The 22,096-nt window shown below is 36.6% G+C and overlaps 1 protein-coding gene across 6 annotated transcripts in view; it reads left to right on the top strand.

Annotated features, from left to right (window-relative positions):
* DENND5A (DENN domain containing 5A) overlaps positions 1 to 22,096 on the top strand; it is a 68,176-nt gene that overhangs the window by 40,817 nt on the left and 5,263 nt on the right. For 3 of the 6 annotated variants that reach the window (XM_063289437.1, XM_063289438.1, XM_063289441.1), the window contains 10 exons: positions 31 to 162; positions 4,487 to 4,639; positions 8,852 to 8,936; positions 10,664 to 10,748; positions 12,565 to 12,693; positions 15,516 to 15,637; positions 17,744 to 17,889; positions 19,314 to 19,432; positions 20,591 to 20,772; positions 21,594 to 21,676. In XM_063289437.1, coding sequence (XP_063145507.1) covers positions 31 to 162; positions 4,487 to 4,639; positions 8,852 to 8,936; positions 10,664 to 10,748; positions 12,565 to 12,693; positions 15,516 to 15,637; positions 17,744 to 17,889; positions 19,314 to 19,432; positions 20,591 to 20,772; positions 21,594 to 21,676 — 1,236 coding nt within the window. Of the gene's footprint in view, positions 1 to 30; positions 163 to 4,486; positions 4,640 to 5,307; positions 5,413 to 8,851; positions 8,937 to 10,663; positions 10,749 to 12,564; positions 12,694 to 15,515; positions 15,638 to 17,743; positions 17,890 to 19,313; positions 19,433 to 20,590; positions 20,773 to 21,593; positions 21,677 to 22,096 lie in introns of all 6 variants that reach the window. The other 3 variants (XM_063289435.1, XM_063289436.1, XM_063289439.1) reach the window with 2 other exon arrangements.

Below are 22,096 nucleotides of genomic sequence, written 5' to 3'. Positions count from 1 at the left end.
TCTATATCTTGTGCTCCTTTCTTTCTATAGAAATACATCCAAGAAGCTCGAAATCTGGGCAGCACTATCCGCCAGCCCAAATTGTCTAATCTATCACCATCAGTAATTGCCCAGACCAATTGGAAATTTGTTGAAGGATTGCTGAAGGAATGCAGAAATAAGGTATTATATAATTCTGCTCTTCAGAGGAGCTGAATTAACTGGACCATTATAGTCGATTATTTCTCATAATACTGATAGCCTTTGATGTAATATTCTCAAAGCTTCACACAAATGAGACAGAACTGATCAGTTCAGTGAATACAGAATGTTCCCTTGAATGGGATGGAAGTAAGACATTCTGCTAATAATGGGATGATTCTAATGATGATATTATTCTAATAATATACAGTTTTCCATGTATTTTGACTTCAGGGTTTTGGACTCATAGGCACAAGTAATGTCATTCTTCTTAGAGCCACTTCATGGACTGCTGTGATTCTGTGAATATTTGTTATTGCATATACAAAAATCAAGGAGCAACAGTGAATTGTTTCTGTTAAATTATTTTTAGGTGGTCACATATCCTATATAACTGCCCAGAGTCCCTCTGGTGGGAGGAGATGGGTGGTGACAAATTTGATAAATAAATAAAATAAGCTGTTTTCCATATAACTAAATGTTTGAAGGTGTAAAGAAAAAACCAATGAAAAAATTACCTTGGCAGAAGAGTGCCAAGAATTAGCCTTAAGGCAATTAGACTAGACTGGACCACTATACTATATTACTAATTAAAGTGGTCTGTGGGTAAAATGTGCTTGCAATTAATCTGAACCCATTTCTAAGATTGCTGAACTATAGTGATAAAGTTGAAATAAATGTCAAGCAGTGTGGATCAAAAAAATGTGTGAGAAAATAAAAAGTGATTTTTAAGGTAAATAATAAACTTCAGAAAAAGGTCATCTGATTTAATTTTCAGTTCTTACTGACAATGGCAAAACCTATGGAAAAGATACCAGTACACAGTATCCATTTCTGTTGTCTCCTTGTTAGTTTCTAGACAGTTGGAATATAACTCAAAACCCAGTGAGTCTACAAAATACAATGAGCCTTCTAGAATAAAATTAATAAGTGAAATATCTTCTGCCCAAAAAAGAGCTGTTCTGAAATATAACTATATTTTATGATTTAAAGTCACGTTTTGAATGCTATATCAACAGTGAGCAGAAAAAGATCTGTATTCAGTATTTGCTATATTTGTTAAATTAACCATGATTTTAAATCTAGAATTATAATACATATATACCAAAAAGGCATTCCATTAAGGTTTGTGTGCTATACATTCCAGTTCCTGATTCCATATCTCCCTATAATCTTAAATATTTAATTTGGTGTATTCCAACCACCATTTAAATATATAAATTAGATAGATAGATAGATAGATAGATAGATAGATAGATAGATAGATAGATAGATAGATAGATAGATAGATAGATCTGTAAAGCTTATGTTATTGTAAAGAACATGTTAAATCTGCTTATGATAGGAGGGATTTTGAGGCACTTGGGGCAGCCAGCCCAGATCTAGACATCAGAAGGTGTTCTAAATGAAGATAGTGGCACCCTACACATTTTAGCAAACAGTTGCTGCATTCATCTTCTCCAGTAACAAACATTCACCATTTGAATATATTAATTAAATATACAGTCCACCCAGGATTTCCACAAAAAGCCTTAATCTTTTCAAGTGTGGATTCCCACAGTGTAAATTTATTTCAGTATAGCCACTAGGATCAAGCCAGTGTTGGTGTCCTATTTGTGCTATTCCATACCATGTCTCTTTAGAGGCTAATATAGTATATCCTAAGAATAGTAGTTAAATTGGTTACAAACCATGTCTGCTTTCCTGGGGCAACTGCAAAATATTTTGTAGTGTCAGATTATTCTTAAGGCTCTTTTTATTAGCATTCTCTGATGAAACATAAAACTAAAATAAAAGCTATATTTATTTAATAATTTCTAAGTGAAAACGATGAATCTGTATAACAACCAAGTAGCAACAGTAAGAACAGACCACGGAACAACGGACTGGTTTAAGATTGGGAAAGGAGTACGGCAGGGCTGTATACTCTCACCCTACCTATTCAACTTGTATGCAGAACACATCATGCGACAAGCTGGGCTTGAGGAATCCAAGGCTGGAGTTAAAATCTCTGGAAGAAACATTAACTATCTCACATATGCAGATGATACCACTTTGATGGCTGAAAGTGAAAAGGAACTGAGGAGCCTTATGATGAAGGTGAAAGAAGAAAGTGCAAAAGCTGGCTTGCAGCTAAACCTCAAAAAAACCAAGATTATGGCAACCATCTTGATTGATAACTGGCAAATAGAGGGAGAAAATGTAGAAGCAGTGAAAGACTTTGTATTCCTAGGTGCAAAGATTACTGCAGATGCTGACTGCAGTCAGGAAATCAGAAGACGCTTAATCCTTGGGAGAAGAGCAATGACAAATCTCGATAAAATAGTTAAGAGCAGAGACATCACACTGACAACAAAGGCCCGCATAGTTAAAGCAATGGTGTTCCCTGTAGTAACATATGGCTGCGAGAGCTGGACCATAAGGAAGGCTGAGAGAAGGAAGATTGATGCTTTTGAACTGTGGTGTTGGAGGAAAATTCTGAGAGTGCCTTGGACTGCAAGAAGATCCAACCAGTCCATCCTCCAGGAAATAAAGCCAGACTGCTCACTTGAGGGAATGATATTAAAGGCAAAACTGAAATACTTCGGCCACATCATGAGAAGACAGGACACCCTGGAGAAGATGCTGATGCTAGGGAGAGTGAAAGGCAAAAGGAAGAGGGGCCGACCAAGGGCAAGATGGATGGATGATATTCTAGAGGTGACGGACTCGTCCCTGGGGGAGCTGGGGGTGTTGACGACCGACAGGAAGCTCTGGCGTGGGCTGGTCCATGAAGTCACGAAGAGTCGGAAGCGACTAAACAAATAAACAACAAAACAAAGTGAAAACGATAAAGATTCATAACAGAATGTTGACAACTACTGAATAATTGGGATAAGCTTAATAAGTGAAGAACTGGGAAGCATCTAGTCACTCTGATTTTACTGCAGTGAAATTTAATTCCCTTGGTACTTTGATGCAACAGAAGTTTCAGATATATCTCCCCATGGTAATTCCTCCTCAGGCAGTTCATGACTGTTTCCTCAATAATCAATCTAGTGACTGATTCCTCTGAAGAAACAACCCCCCCCCCTTAAACTATAGAACAGCTGGCATCAAACTCATCGCTTCTCTCATTATTAATAAACCTGACCTTGGCCTCACAATTCTATTCTAGCACATTAGGTTTAAATTCACTGTTAGAAAATGTCCTTAGCATGCTGGCTCTTCCTGGCTTTCACAAACAGCACCTTTGGCTGCCTGATTTTCTAAATGAGAAGTAGATACTTCAGTTTTTATCAGGTGGGGAAGGCATAGTTGCTTTAGAGTTACTTTTCAGAGAAGGACACCTGCAAACATACAAAGAATAGCTTGCCCACTGGAAAATTCTAGAAGGGCAAGTAGATATTTCCAACGAGAAAAATGGAATGCATTGTTCTGATTTAACGTCTGTCTAAGGGTTAGATGTGGTGCAGATATTCAGAGATAATGTAATTCTCTTTTCTGAATTCAAGTATGTCAGGTATGAAATGTATACCTACTCAGGTATTTTGAAGATCATCTATCTCTGTGCCTATCCTCTTGCACTTGGTTAATGAAAGTATGAGTAATGTATGGCAATTACTACAATTTTTAACTAGAGTGCTAACATTTTTAGATTCTGCTGCTTTTCCTTTAAGAATAATCATTATTTTTAGCATTTATGGATATAAAGAGAATCTGCCAGTATACAGTATCACACACATATTTCAACTCATTGAGCAGGTGATAGAGGAGCTTCTTATATGAATGAAAACACTTCTCTTTTTGCAAAAAGCAACGCCTTTGATTTCTCCTGCTAGCTGTAACAATCATGATATTCTTTGGGCTCCCCAGTGCTCAAGAGTGGCATTACGACACTGAGATACAACAGGAAGAAGGTGGGGAACTCTTCCTCCTGTGTTTGGGATTCAGCTCCCTGTGTGTTACATCTAGCAGTTTTCTTGCTTGTTATTCAAATAATGCAGAACGGGCGCTGTGGATTTACACACACACTAAATGAAAGCAGATATAAATGATGAATCATAGCTGAAAAAATAGACTGAGTCAACCAAATCTTTAATTTTTTCTTTCGGCAGATGAATGTATGGCAGATAAATGATCAGTACTGGCAGAATGTCATAACGGAAAGAAGTCTGTTGGTGATTTTGTATCTATATATTTCGTACTATAATTAGTCAGTTCAACAATTGATTATATTGCTACTTATTTTGCTCATTTGAGGTGATAGAAGATTCTGATTTTTCAAGAAGCAACCGTATCTTTTGTATGCTTTTTATTTTGAAAGACAAAGAGGATGCTTGTGGAAAAAATGGGCCGTGAAGCAGTAGAACTTGGTCATGGTGAGGTGAACATTACAGGGGTGGAAGAAAATACATTGATAGCCAGTCTCTGTGATCTTTTGGAAAGAATATGGAGCCATGGGCTTCAGGTGAAGCAGGTAAGAAATGTATTTTTATGGATATTTAATGCTGATTACTCTTTTTAAATAGGATTGGGGATATTAATGTAAATGAGAATTAACCATTAATGTAGGGTTGGGTCCAGGAGAGGCTCCCATGAACAAAAGTGATACAGCCAATACTTGCAGGCTTTCCATTATTCTTCCAGCTTTCGACATCACTGACTCACTGTTTCAGTGAGTTCCCCAAACATTCAGTGCAGATTTTTAGAGCGTTCACAGTGCTTCAGAGGAAAGGCTGAATTGATAAAAATATGTTTGCAAGAGCCAAATGGGAGCCCTTTCCTTGAACAGAACTCTGCTTATAGTATGTCTGGATCCAACCCAATCATTCCTAATTGTTTTTCTGGCATCTTTACTGTGAGCTTTAATTAGAAGATGATAAAATAAACTTGTTTCATGAATATTTACATCTTTTAGAGAGAAAAACTGATAGACTTTCTCTGTAAACACCTTGCTGATTATGCATGAATACAATGGGAGAGCGATACATTTGAAATGTTTTACTGTAGAACAAATCTTTTAAATTTTTTTCCTGGTCATTTAAGCAGAGCTCACTTCGCTTGAATCCACTTCTAAATTGTAATAGTTTCTGTGTGTGAAGGATATGCTGTCTGACTTTCCCCTTCCCTTTATATGCTGCATAGGATAGAAGCTGTACCACTTTCATCCTAGAAGATAGAGCATCAGTATACTCTGCTACAACTCAGATTTGGGCCTTTCAGACCACCAAGAGGCCAACCATACATAAGGTTAATTCTTTGGACTGATTGAAGATGTTGGCAAACAGTGCTGAACGGTCTGTTGTGGTAGAGTATTCAGGAATCTGATGGAAGAGGTGCAACAGTTCCAGTCATTCCTCTTTGCAAAACCAGTTTTGGTTTATAGCATATTAACCTAGTTCTAAAAATATTTTTTTCAGTAAGTTATGCCTTTTATAAGTATGAATGAGGATAGCTTCCCTTAACATCCTCATACCACATACAACTTTTGCCCATTCCCTTGCTACTTGATCCCTTTTGTTACCTAATTGCCAATTTTCTTTTCCATTTGTAATTTTTATTTTAATTTATTAATCCAGTGTAATTTTGAGATGTTTGATAATTTGTCAGTTCTGGCATCATTTTCTCTGTGGTCATTTCTCGTGTATATACATGTCATTCTTCACCCTTGGCTTTGAGCACTGTGAGTGTAATTATAATTCCATATAATGTGATTTTCATTTGTTTTCAGCTCACTCAGGTTTTTATGCTCTTTTCATGACCCCGTTCCAGCACTGGGAGTCAGCATACCTGTTGTTCATTGTATAGGTGTTACATGGAGATGCATTGTTTACAGGGATATCTGTATTTGCCCTTACAATATAAACTGTATTTTGTATTACCTGTAATAGTATAATAGTAATTGTAATTATAGAATCATCAATATTTAAAAGTTTAAATCAGAATTAAAAACTTGTCCAACCTTGGACTTCTTGTGAAATCTGGGTTGCAGTGTGCCTCAAACAGAAGTATAGTAACATTTCATATCTCATTAAATTAAAATATGCATAAGCCTTTTGTTCACACATGCGGACTGGATTAGCAGTGATTAAACTAGAGAATCTCCAGCAATAATGTCTAGTTTTGTCTGAATATGGAATTATTGTTACCCATTACAGAATAAGTATGGCTTGGAAGTTTGATTAAGATCCTTGCTAGTTCTGAAGCTGATAGCCATTGTTTTTAAGTTTGTGTGAAATATGAGATTGTGGTTAGTTAGATACTTTCTGATGTATCCATATGTGGAATGAAGAAGCTCCAAGCCTTAACCAAAGGCTTTTGCATAACTTGACTTCTAACATCTAAACTGGACATCCAAACCTGCTTGTGCAAGGCAAGAGAAGGAAGTATCCCAACCTCCATTGATAGCAAATTCTAAACCCTGAGAACAGCCACTGAGAGAAGGCCCTTTTCCTGTTTCTATCAGGTGGAAATATTGAATGTGGGTGATTTAAAAGTTTCTCCTTATCACATATGTATTCATTGAACAAAAAAGCATAAAAGCAAAAAAAAAAAAAAGCTGAAAAATCAACCAAGAATAAAAGAAAAATAAAGAGAATTTTTTTTTAGGAATTTTCATGTGTGGGTGTGTACTAAGATTTCCCAAATTTCTTTTCTTCCTTTCTTATATTTTTGTTTTTCTTCTTGGTGTTTTTTTCTTTTTAACTACTTCTTAATTTTGATTTTTTGTTTAAGAAATACTGGGGAAAGGCAACATAGCAACAGTCTTTTGTATAAACAAACAAGAAAGCACATAAACCTGTAATCTCTTTCATTTGGCCATTGATCTCTGGGACATTTCCCTCGTGGCTGTTCTTTTCACTGCTTCCAATAAGGATTGGGCAGATTCTTTGGGCTGATGTACAGTTTCTTTCTGTGAGTGGACCCTCTAACTCTTTTGTTATTAGGAACTGCCTAAGGCGTTTTTGCTTCCATGATCACTATAAAGTGCTTGAAGTTTGGTATAATGGCAGAAATAGGCAGAGGAATAATTCATCCATTTGTAGAGCAAGTCTTTTCCCCACGTGTTGATCAGTACCTATCCTATGTGATCGTTTTGAGTCCCATTACCTTATATTTTAGCTATCTGTAGTGACTGGGGCACCCGTTTCCAAGTTTCTGCTCCTGTCTTGAGGGAACTTTCTGGTGGAATTCTGACAGTGTTCCATAAAACATTGTGGGACTAGCTGTTATAAAACTATATAACAGTCTGTCCTCTGTATTATGTTATAGGAAACCCAAGGGTCTAGGAAAGGCTTGGAGATTAGCTCAGGATTCTGAGCAGCCTGGGGCATATTATATAAGGACTTCAGATCAAAATAAAATTTTGAGAAAAATAAAATATACTTTCAGGTATATAAGCAGATAATGTAAACCAAGGTTGTAATTATGTCCCTGTCCTAGGACAGACATAGTGTCATTCCGCAGATTTCCAATAAGCAGCCTTTTCACTCCCAAGTAACATGCAAGAATGGTTGCATTTGTTTTACAAAGAATAAACCGCTGAGCTGTCGATCGGAAGGTCGGCGGTTCGAAACCGCGCGGCGGGGTGAGCTCCCGTTGCTCGTCCCAGCTTCTGCACACCAAGCAGTTCGAAAACATGCAAATGTGAGTAGATTAATTGGTACCGCTTCGGCGGGAAGGTAACGGCGTTCCGTGAGTCATGCTGGCCACATGACCCGGAAGTGTCCCATGGACAACGCCGGCTCCAAGGCTTTGAAACGGAGATGAGCACCGCCCCCTAGAGTCGGACACGACTGGACTTTACGTCAAGGGAAACCTTTACCTTTACCTACTATCATGTGTAATGTGAATTTATATATTATAAAATGACCCCACCCCTTAGTGTTTAAAAGATTGAGGGTGGGCTGAGAGGTTAACTTTTTGCATAAGTAGAATTAGTTTTGCTCCATACATTAACTTCCCTTTATCAAAAGAAAAGATAATAGTGCAGATAATCCATTTTAATGTAAGTATTGGTTTTAAAATGAAGGTCAACTTCCCGTAAAGAACACATTATGTGTCTGTTTGTGTGTATGTGTGTGCAGGTTTATACTATAGTCTAGTACAGGTACTGAATTATAATTTTCATGTGTTTATTGGCCTTAATCACCTTGTTACAGGTTAGAGACAGCACCCCAAAATACCAGAACAAGTACCCCTTGTATCTTAGTCAGTTGATTATGTGCCATCAAGTTGGTGTTGACTCCAACCACATAGATAGACCTTCTCCAGAATGATCGGTCCTCACCTTGGTCCTTCAGGTCTCCCAAACGTGCACCCAGCTAAGCCCATCTATCTTCCTAGTGGCCATCCTCTTCTTCTCTTTCCTTCCATCTTTTCCAGCATTATGGACTTCTCAAGGAAGACACTTCTTAGTCTATAGAATTATCCAAACTGATTTGAATATGAGCATGTGAGTTTTCATAATAGCTGAAAATCTTTTGAAGTTTTTTCCAAAAATACTGTATGTACACTTTATTCAGAAGATTTTTCCCCTGTACCTTTCTTTATTAGTTTGGTTGAATACAGTGGCCACTTTTTATGTGATCCTTTTGTGTAATAAAGATCTTTTGCACAAGATATATATCATGCTCAATATTAGTAATTTACTTTGCATTTGACAAATAATCTTTCTTTTTAATCTTAGGGGAAATCTGCTTTGTGGTCACACTTGTTACATTACCAAGAAAACAGACAGCGAAAACCTACATCTGGAAGCTTCAGTACCTCAGGTGCAGTTGTCTTCCATAAAAATTATACTGCCATTTTGTACAAGAAAAAAAGATCACAAAAACAAATTATAATTCTAAATTCTAATACAAAACAAAAGTACATAGAAGATACATTTATACATTTATTTATTGAAACTGATGTAAGTCTGATGTAAATTCTACCCTCAGGAGAATACTAATTATTCTAGAACAGCAGTTCTCAAACATTTTGGTCTCAAGACTCCTTTACATTCTTAAATATTGCTTTGGTTTGTGTGGATTATATCTATCGATATTTATTAGAAATTAAAACTGAGGAATGACCCCAGGGGTCCCCAGACCACACTCTGAGAACTGCTGTTGTAAAATATAAATATTCTACTAGGTATCACCTGGAATTACTATTTTAAATTAAACAATCTTTTCTGAGAAAGGCACTGTCATAGGGTTTGAAATAACATGTTTTAGTCTGTCTCTCCAAAGCACTGTGCCTATCATAGCTTCACTGTAGGACTTCAAAAGTCAAATTTATTGGGATGAGTTCAGTTATTGGAAAAGCTGTGGAGCATGGAGTTTTAAATGTTAGTCAAGAAACTGGATTAATATAAAGGCTTGCTCAAAGACAGAATTGGCTGATTCCAAACTGAATTTTTAATAGCATCTTCTTTGTGATGTATGAATACTAATATATTCTGCTAATTGTAAGTAGAACCTTACAATTAGCAGAATATATTAGTATTCATACATCACAAAGGGATGATGAATCCTTATGGGAATAAATGTCAGTCATTTACTTACACCAATGAAAGAAAAAAGCTCTGCATTTAGGGACCTAACTGGGTTTACTAAACATGTCTTCTGGGTCAAAGGGCAGATATATTTTACGGATACTGCAGAGAAAGATAACTTGTTTACTTTGTCCAAAAGAATATGATGGTAGCTAATGGAAAATGTATGATACCATATCTTGTTAGCACTTGATAGAACCCAAGGCTAATTTCTACGTATAAAATATAGCTTACTTTGAGCCAAGAAAAGTATATGTCCTTCATTACTGAGCTTCACACTATTCTGGAACTGGGAATAAGAGAATTTAGTTCAAAATACACAAAAGCTGATGCGTTTGAATTGCAATGCCTTGGGCTAATCAGACTTGATTAGATCATTGTACACATTTGAAATTATGCCATGGCATGCATTGGAACTGTTCTTCAAAACCTGCAAACAATTTCAGCTTCTGCCTCATCACTAACTTTGTGTTCTCTGCCCTCCCACCTCCCCCAATCTATTGATCTATGCAGTTCCAACTGCATTTTGGAAATCTAATTTAATATTCTAAAAGAAAAATTCATACTCATTTTCAAAGAATAGTTTTGAAGATTTTTTTGAAAAAAGATTTCAGCTCTACTGACTCCCACTCTCAATAATCATTATGGTATTTTCTTGTGCCTACCAGCTCTCATTTATCTCTGTAGAAGGAACTCAGGATGGAGTAGGTTTTGAGAGAATATGTCAAATAAGGAAACACAGATCTCTGTTGATCAAGCTGTAAATCTTTTAGAAGGAGTCATTCCTTAATCTGAGCATCACGGCTAATATAAGACCTTATCACCAACTGATGAGGCAATGAAGACCACAGATGAGCTCATATAGTAGCCTGTATAGTAGAATGGCTTCAAATGTTGCTTAAAATCAAAGCATTTGCATTTTTTAAATATTTAGTCAAATGTTTGTAATCTTTACTTTAGGGATTCTTCTAGATGCTGAAAGAAGGAAGTCAGATGCCAACCCAGGAATGTCTCCTTTAAGAGTATCCCTCATCCAGGACATGAGGTTGGATTTTTGAAACCCTAAAGATTTGATAAAAGTTTCAATCAAGTTTTTAGGACAACCAAGTTTAAAATATTTTATGTAATCATTTTTATTTTACTCTAATTACTTTGATTAATATCATTTTGTGTTTAGGCAAGCACCAGAATCCTGAGCCAGTTTATTCAAAAGTATGTATCAGATATATTTAGCAGGATATAATGCTCTAGTAAGTCAGGTAAAGATTGAAACCTAAACATTAGCTAACTGATAATTCTGAAAAATGTTTTCACAACAAAGTTTCTGATCTTATTTGAGATCACTACCTCAGGATCTATTAGTTGTTAGCTTCCTATAGGAGATAATAACTACTTTAAACAAAGTATTTGTTGAATCATTACTAAAAAAAGCAAACTTTCAAAAGGCAGTATCAAAATACTGGTAGTCTTTGACTTACGACCATTCGTTCAGTGACTGTTCAAAGTTACAACAGAACTGGAAAAAAGGACTTACGACTGGTCCCCAAAGTTACGGCTGTTGCAGCGCCCCTGCGGTTATATGATCAAAATTTGGGCACTTGGCAGCCCGCCTGCACTTACGATCACAGGGGTGCTTCAACTCCCCACACCCGCCTATCTCCCCTCCCATCTCTGCCCTTTTGGCCACCCTGCACCCTGTCTTAATAATCTGTCCATAGCCAACCTTAGTGTGACAAGTAAATGTAGCCTTTGATTTTGTCTACCTGTGAGAGACCCAAGAATACAATAATTACCAAACTAAACGCATACATGTGTCCTAACAGCCAGGAACCACGCTGAGACAAGGAATAGGTCTCTAGTGTTTTATTACTGCTACATAACAGAGAATCCTAACAAACTGAAGAAGCATGGGAAAACCCAGACATATAAACCCCAAAGACTAAGGCGGGCCCGATCTGTGTCTCTTTGAATGGCCACCTAATTCCTCAGTACTACGCATGCGCTTTACAGCCTGGATGGGAGCCCCCTGCTCGCCATCCTCACTCATGACACCATGGCTTTATTTGCTGGGTTTGGTTGGGCGGATGAATTCAAAGACCTACTAACACATAATGCAAAGCTGGGCTAACCAAGGAAGACAGCTTGTTAGCAGCATCTGCTCCCAGGCCATGGTGGAGTACAGGAATACACAAGGGCATATTTTTCACTAGGTCAGCCTTACATCCTAGCTCTAAACCTTAATCTAAAGAAGGAGCTCTTTTTTCTAAGTCCCAAGCATTTAGCCAAGTCAATGTGAATTTCCAGGTAGAAGCTACATAATTCCTAAATGACATAATATTTATACCTTTTCTAAAACATGGCTTTATTTTGAGTATTAAAAACTTGTCTCATCTCATATCGTTCACAATTCTAACTCACAGAATATTCTACAAAAAAATCAAAATCCATCTTTTAGTGTAAGTAATTAGCTAAATCTTAAATTAGATTTTTGAGAAATAATTCAAAATTGTCTCAGTACACTGCCTGAGATTGTCTAGGCTGTGAAGCTCAGGGGGTTGGAAGTTGCACAAGATTCTTTCAGAGAATACAGGGCTACAGGCGAGTTTGGGAAATCTACATGTCACTAAAATAGAAGAATTCTTTCTTTTTACTGAGCCATAGATATTCTTCTTGGTATGTATTTGCTGTTGTATGCATCTTTTATATTCATTTTATGCCTATACGTTTCATATTTGATCCCAATGCTAGAGGACAAACTATATCTTCTTTATTAATACAATATTATCAATGAAGCTATTTCTCTTCCTCAGTAAAAGGTTTGGCAATAATAACAGTATAATCTATTTTATTTTTCTTTTCAGGCATATTCAGAATATTAGTGAGATCAAAACAGATGTTGGTAAGGCTAGAGCTTGGGTTCGGCTCTCCATGGAAAAGAAATTACTCTCCAGGCATCTGAAACATCTTCTTTCTGATTATGAACTCACAAAGTATGTTGAAACAATCATTTGCTTAATGGACATGAATTGGATTGTGTTTCCCTTTAAATTCACTTATCATACCTCATAACAAAGCTAATAGGTACTTAGCAGATACTGTCTGAATTTCATAGTTATTTCACAGTTAATTGTGAAAGATAGTTTTCAAATTAAGGTAAGAGCTCAAACATTTGGGTTTAATCCCAGTATTCTATGCTACTCTGAACTGGCATGAGATAAGAAAAAGAAATACAGCTACATATAGTTTACACCAAACCATTCACTATATCACTTAACTTTGCAAATCATCTTTTCTTCCACCATATCCATACATTGTTTCATACTTTGTCTTCTCTTCTTTAAACTTCTCACCTCTCTTCATTGTTTTTCATTCCTTGGCTTTCTTGGTCTTCTCATTCCTCGGTCCTTTCTCCCTTTGTTTTGCAGCTTGATGTTCATCCATTTTCTATAAATGACCAAATCACTTCAACATATTTCTTTCTCACTGTTTATTCAGTTTATATTCAATCCACACCCATTTAGCACTCATTCATTCTTGATCCCAACTCTTCTTTTACCATGCACACTTTTTGGTAACCCAGTCCCACTGCATTCAACTTTCTCCTGACCTACTCAACTCTCATTTCAATATCTTAAAGTGGGCAGAGCACAGATTTATACACAGCCATCCCTTACACATTTATCTGTAAATATATTAAACAACCAAGAAACATCACACATTGTTGTGTTACTCCCTGCTCCGTGTTGAACCATTTTCTGAGCATTTCATTTATTGTCAAAAATGCTTTACCTCTATCGTATCCTACCCTTATTGCATTCAGCAAGCAAAATTCATACTCCCACAAAATGTACAAGCCTATTAATTTTATCATGTGTTTTCTCTAAATCAACATAGAAGAACTTTGGAAATTTTGGGACATACTGGAAAAAGTCTTTTTAACACTTTTTTCTGGTTTTGGAGTGAATGAAATTATTTTCTGAGATAAGGTTTTACCTAAGAAAAATGATTAATTTGAAGATTGTTTAAAAAATGAAAATATTCCAGAAAAGGACATACTGTATCAGGGCAGAGCAGGAAAATGATTATGGTTAAAGTTAGGAGTAAGAACTGGGATACCCAGGTTCTAGGACACCCTAAGGCTTCCTGAGGCACATTTTAGGAACTGATAGGAACACATCTGCCTCAGCAATCAGAGCGGAATTAGGCTTTTATCTAATGATTAAAGTTTTTACATATTGGCTGAAGATTCAAAAAATGGACCTTAATAGACTTCCTAGAATCTGCCTAAGTGAACAGCTAAGTATGATGTAGCCTAATACGTGGGCTTGTCAACTTTATGATGTTATCACATGTTGTGGGCTTTCTATTCAGCACTTACTATCCAGGGCCCCCCAAGCAAGGAAAATTTTTATGCAGGAGTTATGGATATAAGTGCCCAAACTGATTTGGAGCTTTTAGCCAAAAATAGATCTTTACAGTGGTTGGCTATTAACAAAGCAAATTTTCAGCCTGAAAAATACGTCTCTATGAGCTTCCCCCAATCTTGCTTTTTCCAGAGCAAGATTTGAGTTGTTGGATTCAATGGCCAAATATGGACGCTTTCACAGCATTCCATACTACGAGAGAACTTGTATATGCAGTTCACCTGATACTGAAAATATTTCTCAAATCCTGTTTAATTGTCAACTATAAGCATCCATCAGACTTAAATATGTATCTCCACTATTGGAAAGAACAGCGTACTGGGACCCGAATTTTAGATTGTCTTACTTTCTCCAGGGTACTAATATATACATTGTACACAGAACTGCTATGTTCATATAGAAGGCTGGGGCTTTAAGATCCCAATATATTGAACAAATTGGGGTACCCTGTAAAGCGACTCTCATCTGATTACTGCTTCCTTGTACTGTGATCACACATATATGTATTTTGTTTTATTATTGTATCCCTTCTTACTATCTGATTATGCTTTGTTTATATTTTAATTTTATCTTGCTCTATTGATAAGGTCAATTCGACTAATCAGTAAAATGAAATGACTTGGGCCGATCACTTTCAGTTCAAGCTACTTCACAGGGTTGTTGATGTTAGGGGAAAATAAGAGGAAGGAGCACTAAGTACACCACTTGAGTTCCTGAGTGAAGGCAGGATTTAAATCTATTAAACAAACAAACAAACAGAAAAATAAATACTAGTCTTCAGCTGCTTTGTTCTCCCATACTTTTCAGATAATAGAGACTAAATTTAAATGTGCTTAGCCAAGAGAGTAAATCAATCTGCAGGTCTCTTTTTCTATTACTTGGTATATTTGCAGTCTTGCTTAAAGAACGTTAAGTCATTTCTATTTTTTGAGGTGGCCATCTATGCATCTTATGCCTTTGGAGTTAATTCCATTACACACAACAACTCTTAAATCTGAATAAAACATTTATACGCTTGCATTGTACATTCCAAATAGTTGCTGAGTAGTACTAGAAACTAGGATTTGAAGATTTCACGGTTCCAAATTTCTCAATATTTCATTTCCCTGTCTGGATTTTTACCCTTCAACAGCCACATTTTTCATATTTCCAAAATACTTTCCATCCTTTAAAAGGAAAGCTTAGCTTCTTTTTGTAGAGCAGAGATATAGAAAGTGGTATACATAACAGTGGATCCAGGTTTATATAAAGCATTTACAGAGTAAGAACAAAGGCACTAAAACAGTAATCCTTTGGTTATAGTATTGATTGCCAGTGCATCCTTCAGAAAGAAATGCTTTACATGAAAACTCCTATTATAATTATAGACTGTTTATTTTCTTTGTCAGAAAACTCTACAAGCGCTATGCTTTCCTCCGTTGTGATGATGAGAAAGAACAGTTTCTTTATCATCTCTTGTCATTCAATGCTGTGGATTACTTCTGCTTCACCAATGTTTTTACAACAATTTGTAAGTATAGCCTTTTATTATTGGAAAAGTTACAAACTGTCTTGTGGTATCTAAAGCAATTTGCTATAGTAAGCACTTGTAGGTCAGAATCCACTTTGTCAGATGCAGGGAATGCTATTTCCATGTGACTTATATAAGTATACCACAATAGAGAGATAAAAATCTTAGGAGGAAAGTCACAGGAAAATGAAATGCAAGTAATGCAGATTTTAAAAATTACATAAAATCTTAAAATAAAAATAAGCAATTATTCACAAAGCAGTATTAATCCCAACATACTACTTAAATTTCCATTTTGCTTTATTAATTTTGTAACTCTGTTCTGATCTCTCAAGCCAGAGGGACTATAATTATATCTAGTCTGAGCTGTGATAGAAGATGTAATTTATTTAGCTACTGTAATTGACTCTTATTGGTAGGCTGGAAAGAAAGCAATTTCTCTCCCTATGCAGATATTCATTGACCCTCAAAATTTGTTCCAGAAAGTCATGACTCTGTGTGGGAAGTGAAAAAAAGGGAAAACCCATCAAAATGCTTAAGGATATTTAAATGAAAATTGGTCAGTACAGGACACTATGCAGTACTGTAGATATAGGGCATGCAGTTGTCTTACCAAGACTGTGTTTTTGGAAGAGTAGATTTCACAGGGCTGTTTGTAGGTATAAATATCTTTAATTGTGAGACAGGTATTTGTATGTACATGTTTGGGTAGCTATCTGCTTTTAGCTTGGATCAAAAATTCCATTTTCTTTTGTCCTTTGACTTAGAATTGGTAGTGTAACTATGTAAATAGGTTTCCTGGAAACAGTGCTTCTTAAAGAGTTTTGAAGCTGCCTCATTTATAAACCTAGAACAAAACTAGATATGTAAATTTGCTAACACAATTTTAACTGGTTTGTATAAACCTAATATTTTAGTAAACACTAAAATAGTATTGGGGGATGGAAGTAAGACCTGGTCTCCCATCTTACTTCACCATTGGCTGTTGCTGGCATTTTTTCTTTCATTTGGCTCATTTTTCATACTGGGCTAAGACTGGAGGTAAAAAAGTATCAAAGAAGGAGGGCTTTTACACCCATCTCCTCAAAACTTGATTTAGCTTGTTCATAATCTATAGGATTTCAGTTACTAAATCTAGCTTTTATAAGCAACTAAACAACCTTGTGACCCGTTGGGTCATCCTTTGACAGAAATGTAGTGCAGTCTGATGTGACCAAATGAACATTAATTTTAGGCTGACCATATTTTTTTTACCCCAATGCTGGATGGCTCCGTAATCATCTAAGAAGACTATATATCATAAATAGAAAAAAAATGGTAGTGGCAAACAAACTTCAATAAGTCAATATTTACTTACCTATACAGATAAACAGAATGACCATGGGCAGGCAAAAAAGCAGTGGGAGTGGGAGCGACTTCTGACTTCCTGCCGACTTCCCCATTGACTTTACTTGTGGGAAGCTGGCAGGAAGTGTCAGAAATCATGATCACGTGACTGCAGGGATGCTGCAGCAGCCACAACTTTGCAGATAAAACCGTTGTGAACATTGTGGAAATTTCAATTCTACAGGAGTAATGGGTCCTGGATTTTTTATGCATTCTTTAAGTTCACAGATTTTAGGTACCTTGATTCAAAAACTGTTGTGGTATAATGCACTGTTTGGGCTAACTTCAGGGTACAAACAGATAAACACAGTGAGAGTTTTAGTAATATGTAGATTCTTTTTTTTATTTGAAGATCGCGAGATTTAATAAGAGTATGTACGTAAATATTTCAAAATTTGCTACGTTGCTCTTCAAAAATATCCCCACCAAGCTTACAACATGCTAAAATTACTACTTAACTGATAAAATTCAGAACATAAAACGATAAAAATTCAGCAGACATAATTGGTTTAAGAGTCCAGCTGGAACTTAAAAATAAAGAGTGTAATGTATTAATGCCTGAAAGGTGATACCATGAACTCTAGATGTTTCTCACTGGGGAAATCTATTTCAGAGGTAGGGGACTCTACTGAAGAAACTCAGCCTGGCTCCCCTTGCATTTATTCTTGGAGACTTAATTATTTTACCCAGTTGTGTGTATGTTTTTTTTCTTTTTTACAGTGATTCCATACCATATATTGATTGTTCCTAGTAAAAAACTTGGTGGCTCAATGTTCACAGCCAACCCATGGATATGCATTTCAGGAGAACTGGGTGAAACAGGAATCCTGCAGATTCCAAGAAATATGCTGGAAATGACATTTGAGGTATCTCTTATTATGTTGTTGAGCAGGAGAAGGTAACCTTTCAGCCACTAAGGCTTGTGCTGTGTTTTAAAAAAAATAATTTTCAGTGACCAAGGGCCCACAATGCAATAATGTAAAACAAGTAGCTAAGGCTAGCTAAGATGTTTTTAATGTTTCCTGTGTGTATTTTACAGGAAACAGCTTACACACTTTTGACACTTGGCCTTTACATTTTCAGCAGCATTATATCTTGAGTCTGTAGGTATCCCAGAGCCATGGGTTATCTACCTCAAGTTAAAAGAACACAAATTAGAAAAGCATGGGGGTTGTGGGTGGGGGGACAGGAGAGAGAGAGAGAGAGAGAGTAAATTTAACAGATTGGCCTTTGGAAATATTTATTTTTGTGGGGTTCCTGCAAACTTAGACAATTATAACCACAAAAAGAATGTTACTAAAGGAAGAGTAAAGTTACCTCCACTTCCTTCATATCAACACTGTGTACCAATCAACCAAACTGGATGCATAGTAATCTATCAAAGCATTCTATTTAACCCCCCGGCCCCCAAACACTTACAGCATCCTCAGAACATCCTCCCAAAACAAGTAAAATCCCAAACCAGAGTTCTCCCCCAAGATTCACTCTCATTTAGTCCTGGTCCTGGTTAGTGGAGCTCAGCTCCCTGTCCTCTTACCCCACTTCTTATACACAGTTCTCAGGCTTCTACCCTGAGAGCTAGGTCGGCAAAAACTGTATGATCTCTAACCTCCCAGTTCTACCCTAACTCCTCCAAATCTTCTTGGATCCAACCACAAGGAGTCTTGATTGTCTCTTTTCCGCTTCCCCAAACTGGAAGGCTCTTGTGTAGTGCTGATTGCTCCAACAATAGCTGCTCGATCTCTGATTTCACACTATGTAGTGAAAGTTCCTGCTATTGTTGCACGCTCTCAACACTAAGAATTCCCAGCCATTGCCACTTACACATGCTCCATCTTTAACTCTGGTTGCTCTCATTTTCTGCAATCCCAACCGTTTTTGGCACAGATGATGCCAGAGATTACTGTGTAACTCAGTATCACTCTTCCTCCAGCAACCAAGATAAATTGCCCCCCATTGTCCATGTCTATCCCAGGCCAGTTGTATCCTCCTGGTCATTCTGGAGAAAACAGCAGCTACCACAATATCTCTTTAACCCCAGTGGCCCAAGCTTCATCTGAGAGTGTCAACTGCTTTCTCTCCCTACTGCTGCTTCTGAATTGCAGGGCAAGACAGATTTGGCTCTGAAACTTTAACTCAGTCCTATGTCTTTCCACATCTCCAATTCCTGCTTAAAGTCCAGTTACATCTTCCTTCCCCTAATGATGATCTATACATTAATGAAGTCATCTAGTTTTCTCTCTCTGATTTTTTTTTTGACCCAATATCTTTTATTTTTCCTGATTTTTAGTGTCAGAATTTGGGAAAACTTACTACTGTACAAATAGGACATGATAATTCTGGATTGTATGCCAAGTGGCTAGTGGAATATGTTATGGTCAGAAATGAAGTGACAGGTCACACTTACAAGTAAGCATTTTTTCAACTTTCTTATGTAAAAAATGATATTTGAATTCTTGAATTCTTGAGTAAAGCTCAATTGTAATACAATAAATATAGTGGCCTCATTTTCTTGTTTCTGTAACTGTTTCAAACAATGAAGACTGTGTCTAGCTGTATAGGTATTATTTTACTTTCTTATTTAATTAAAATAAATTAGCTACTGATACAGATGATCTAGCAATATTTTTAAATATAATAACATACAGATGGCATAAAGTTCAGCTGTAAATAATAACCCCATATTTACAGAAGGCATTGGGTATCTGCTCAAGAATATATCAACTGTGATAACCTTAAACTAGCAGAATCTGCAAATGTTGCATGTTGACTTATTTGGAATTTTTTACTTCACATATAATAGATAACCATGGTTAACTGTAACTTTCTATTAGTTTCATGCTTGTACAAAAAATTGTGCATTGACTTCTACATAAATTGGAAGCCAAAAATTGTAAGAATGGAGCTCATACACATCCTGACTTTCTAAATCAGTATTTGACAGTCCAAATTGAGCTACTGTAATACGCTCCATCTGTAGTCTGTTCAAAACGTCTGTATGTTTAAATCCACAATCTTCAACTTCTTATTTCAAGCAGAAAAGCTATGTATCCCTGAGAGACAGGAACAGTTGCATCACAGGTGGGTGACCCATTGGCTCCCAGCACTTGATTTGTACCCCTGGCCTCCCAAGGCTGCATTGCCAAAATGTAGCAACAAAATAGCCAAATTATAGTAGCTCAGCTGAAGTTTATTGATGAGTGTATGGCCTAAGTCAAGGGTTCCTTCTGGAAACTCTCCCTCTTTTGCTTATTCCCTCCCCCACAAAAAGAGATGAAAAAAATCAGGCATGCCTCTTCCAGGGGAAACATTGCATCATCAAAGAGCCTTCTGTGGCCTTTCAGAAACTCAAGATGATAAGTTGTAGCTCCCAGTGCTCCAAGAATTGTCTGTCTCCAAGTGCATGAACGCTTTTCTGCTGGCTCAATTGTACAGCAACTGGGAATATTTACAAATGGAGCACACTCAACTTACAGAGCAAAAACAAGTCAGTTGTGTGCTGTCTTTTAAAGTATGCTATGAGCATAAGGGCCCTACAATGTTTTCCTTTCCTTATTTTTTCCTCAGGTTTCCATGTGGAAGATGGCTTGGAAAAGGTGTAGATGATGGCAGCTTAGAAAGGATCCTAGTGGGAGAATTGCTGACATCCCATACTGAGGTAGATGAAAGGCAGTGCAGAACCCCTCCGTTGCAACAGTCCCCCAGCATGATCAGAAGATTTGTTACCATATCACCAAACAACAAGCCAAGTAAGCTGAGTGGATTGCAGTTACTTCCACTCATAGTACTTTCTATTAATGGAATGGACTACCTGAAAAATGGCATAGAGTACTCCGCGGGACCCAGTATTACAACACTTCATTGCATGACCCACTTGTCCATTCTCAAAACTCCTGACATATTCTCTGTAATTATCACTAGTACATAATTTCCAAAGTCATATTATTGAAACTAAATTGAGCAATATAATTGGTAACTGTCCCAAATATGCACGAGACTTCATAAATATTGCTGCAATACAACCTGTATATTGGTTCATTTATTGACTGAGGAAAGAGAGACATAACAATATTGTAGGTGTTAAAATCTACAATATAAAGCTGAAATTTATGTTCAGAAAAAAAACCTTCCTAACAGGAAGAGCAGGAGAACCAGTTATCCAGAGAGATGGGAGGCTTTGTAGCAATAGATGTATTCAAGCAGAAGCTTGTCAGCCATTTGCTGGGAATACTTAACTTCTTCTGACTTATGATTCAAAACTAAGACAAAGCTACAAAGCTAGTTTTCTAGCCTTTTATGCAGATAGCTCAATATACTTTAGAACTGCTTTAATTTTATGCTTTTGCTGGTTTTATGGCTCCTGTTTCTTAGCTTTGTTTTGTGCAGGTGGCTGTTCATTTTTATTATAGCATTATTATTTGTGGTATGCTGCTCTGTAAGTTTTGAAAAGTGCCATAAAAGAGAGAAACTATTTTCTCCATTCTTACTTTTCAAAGATCTTGACTTGTCTGTCTATAAACTGGACATCAAATGATTTTTTAAAAATATATATATTTTCCCTTTTGCACAGAGTTAAACACAGGTCAGATACAAGAATCTATTGGTGAAGCAGTAAATGGAATTGTCAAACACTTCCACAAGCCAGAAAAAGAGGTAAGCTTACCATTCATAGCAATAATGTGGGTTGATAGTTTCCTCCTTGATAGATGTGCACTTAGAACTGACTAATGTAATGGCCAATTAATGTAAAAGTATGGATGACCAAATACATAATATTGTATGTAACTTTATACTGTGACACTTTTAATTAGGACTTTCAAGTGTGTTTAGAAGCCCCAGTTGCGCTCATTTAATCAGTATTAGCAGAGGTAAAATATAAATTTACATCTCCTTTATCTTTTATTGTAATTTCTTTGATTGTTGTGAGCCACCCAGAGTCATTGGGTGTCAAGCGGCATACAAGTTTAATAAATTATTATCTGATAAAAAGAGGCAAGGTGAACTACATTGTGGGAATGGGAGGTAGTCTTGGAATTTTACTTGTGTGAATCTGGATCAACAATACTTTCCTTG

The sequence above is a fragment of the Candoia aspera genome, chromosome 1 (genome assembly GCF_035149785.1).
Source record: "Candoia aspera isolate rCanAsp1 chromosome 1, rCanAsp1.hap2, whole genome shotgun sequence".
NCBI lineage: Eukaryota > Metazoa > Chordata > Lepidosauria > Squamata > Boidae > Candoia > Candoia aspera.
Note: the sequence above shows the minus strand (reverse complement) of the source record. Positions and strands in the feature narration are given on the sequence as shown.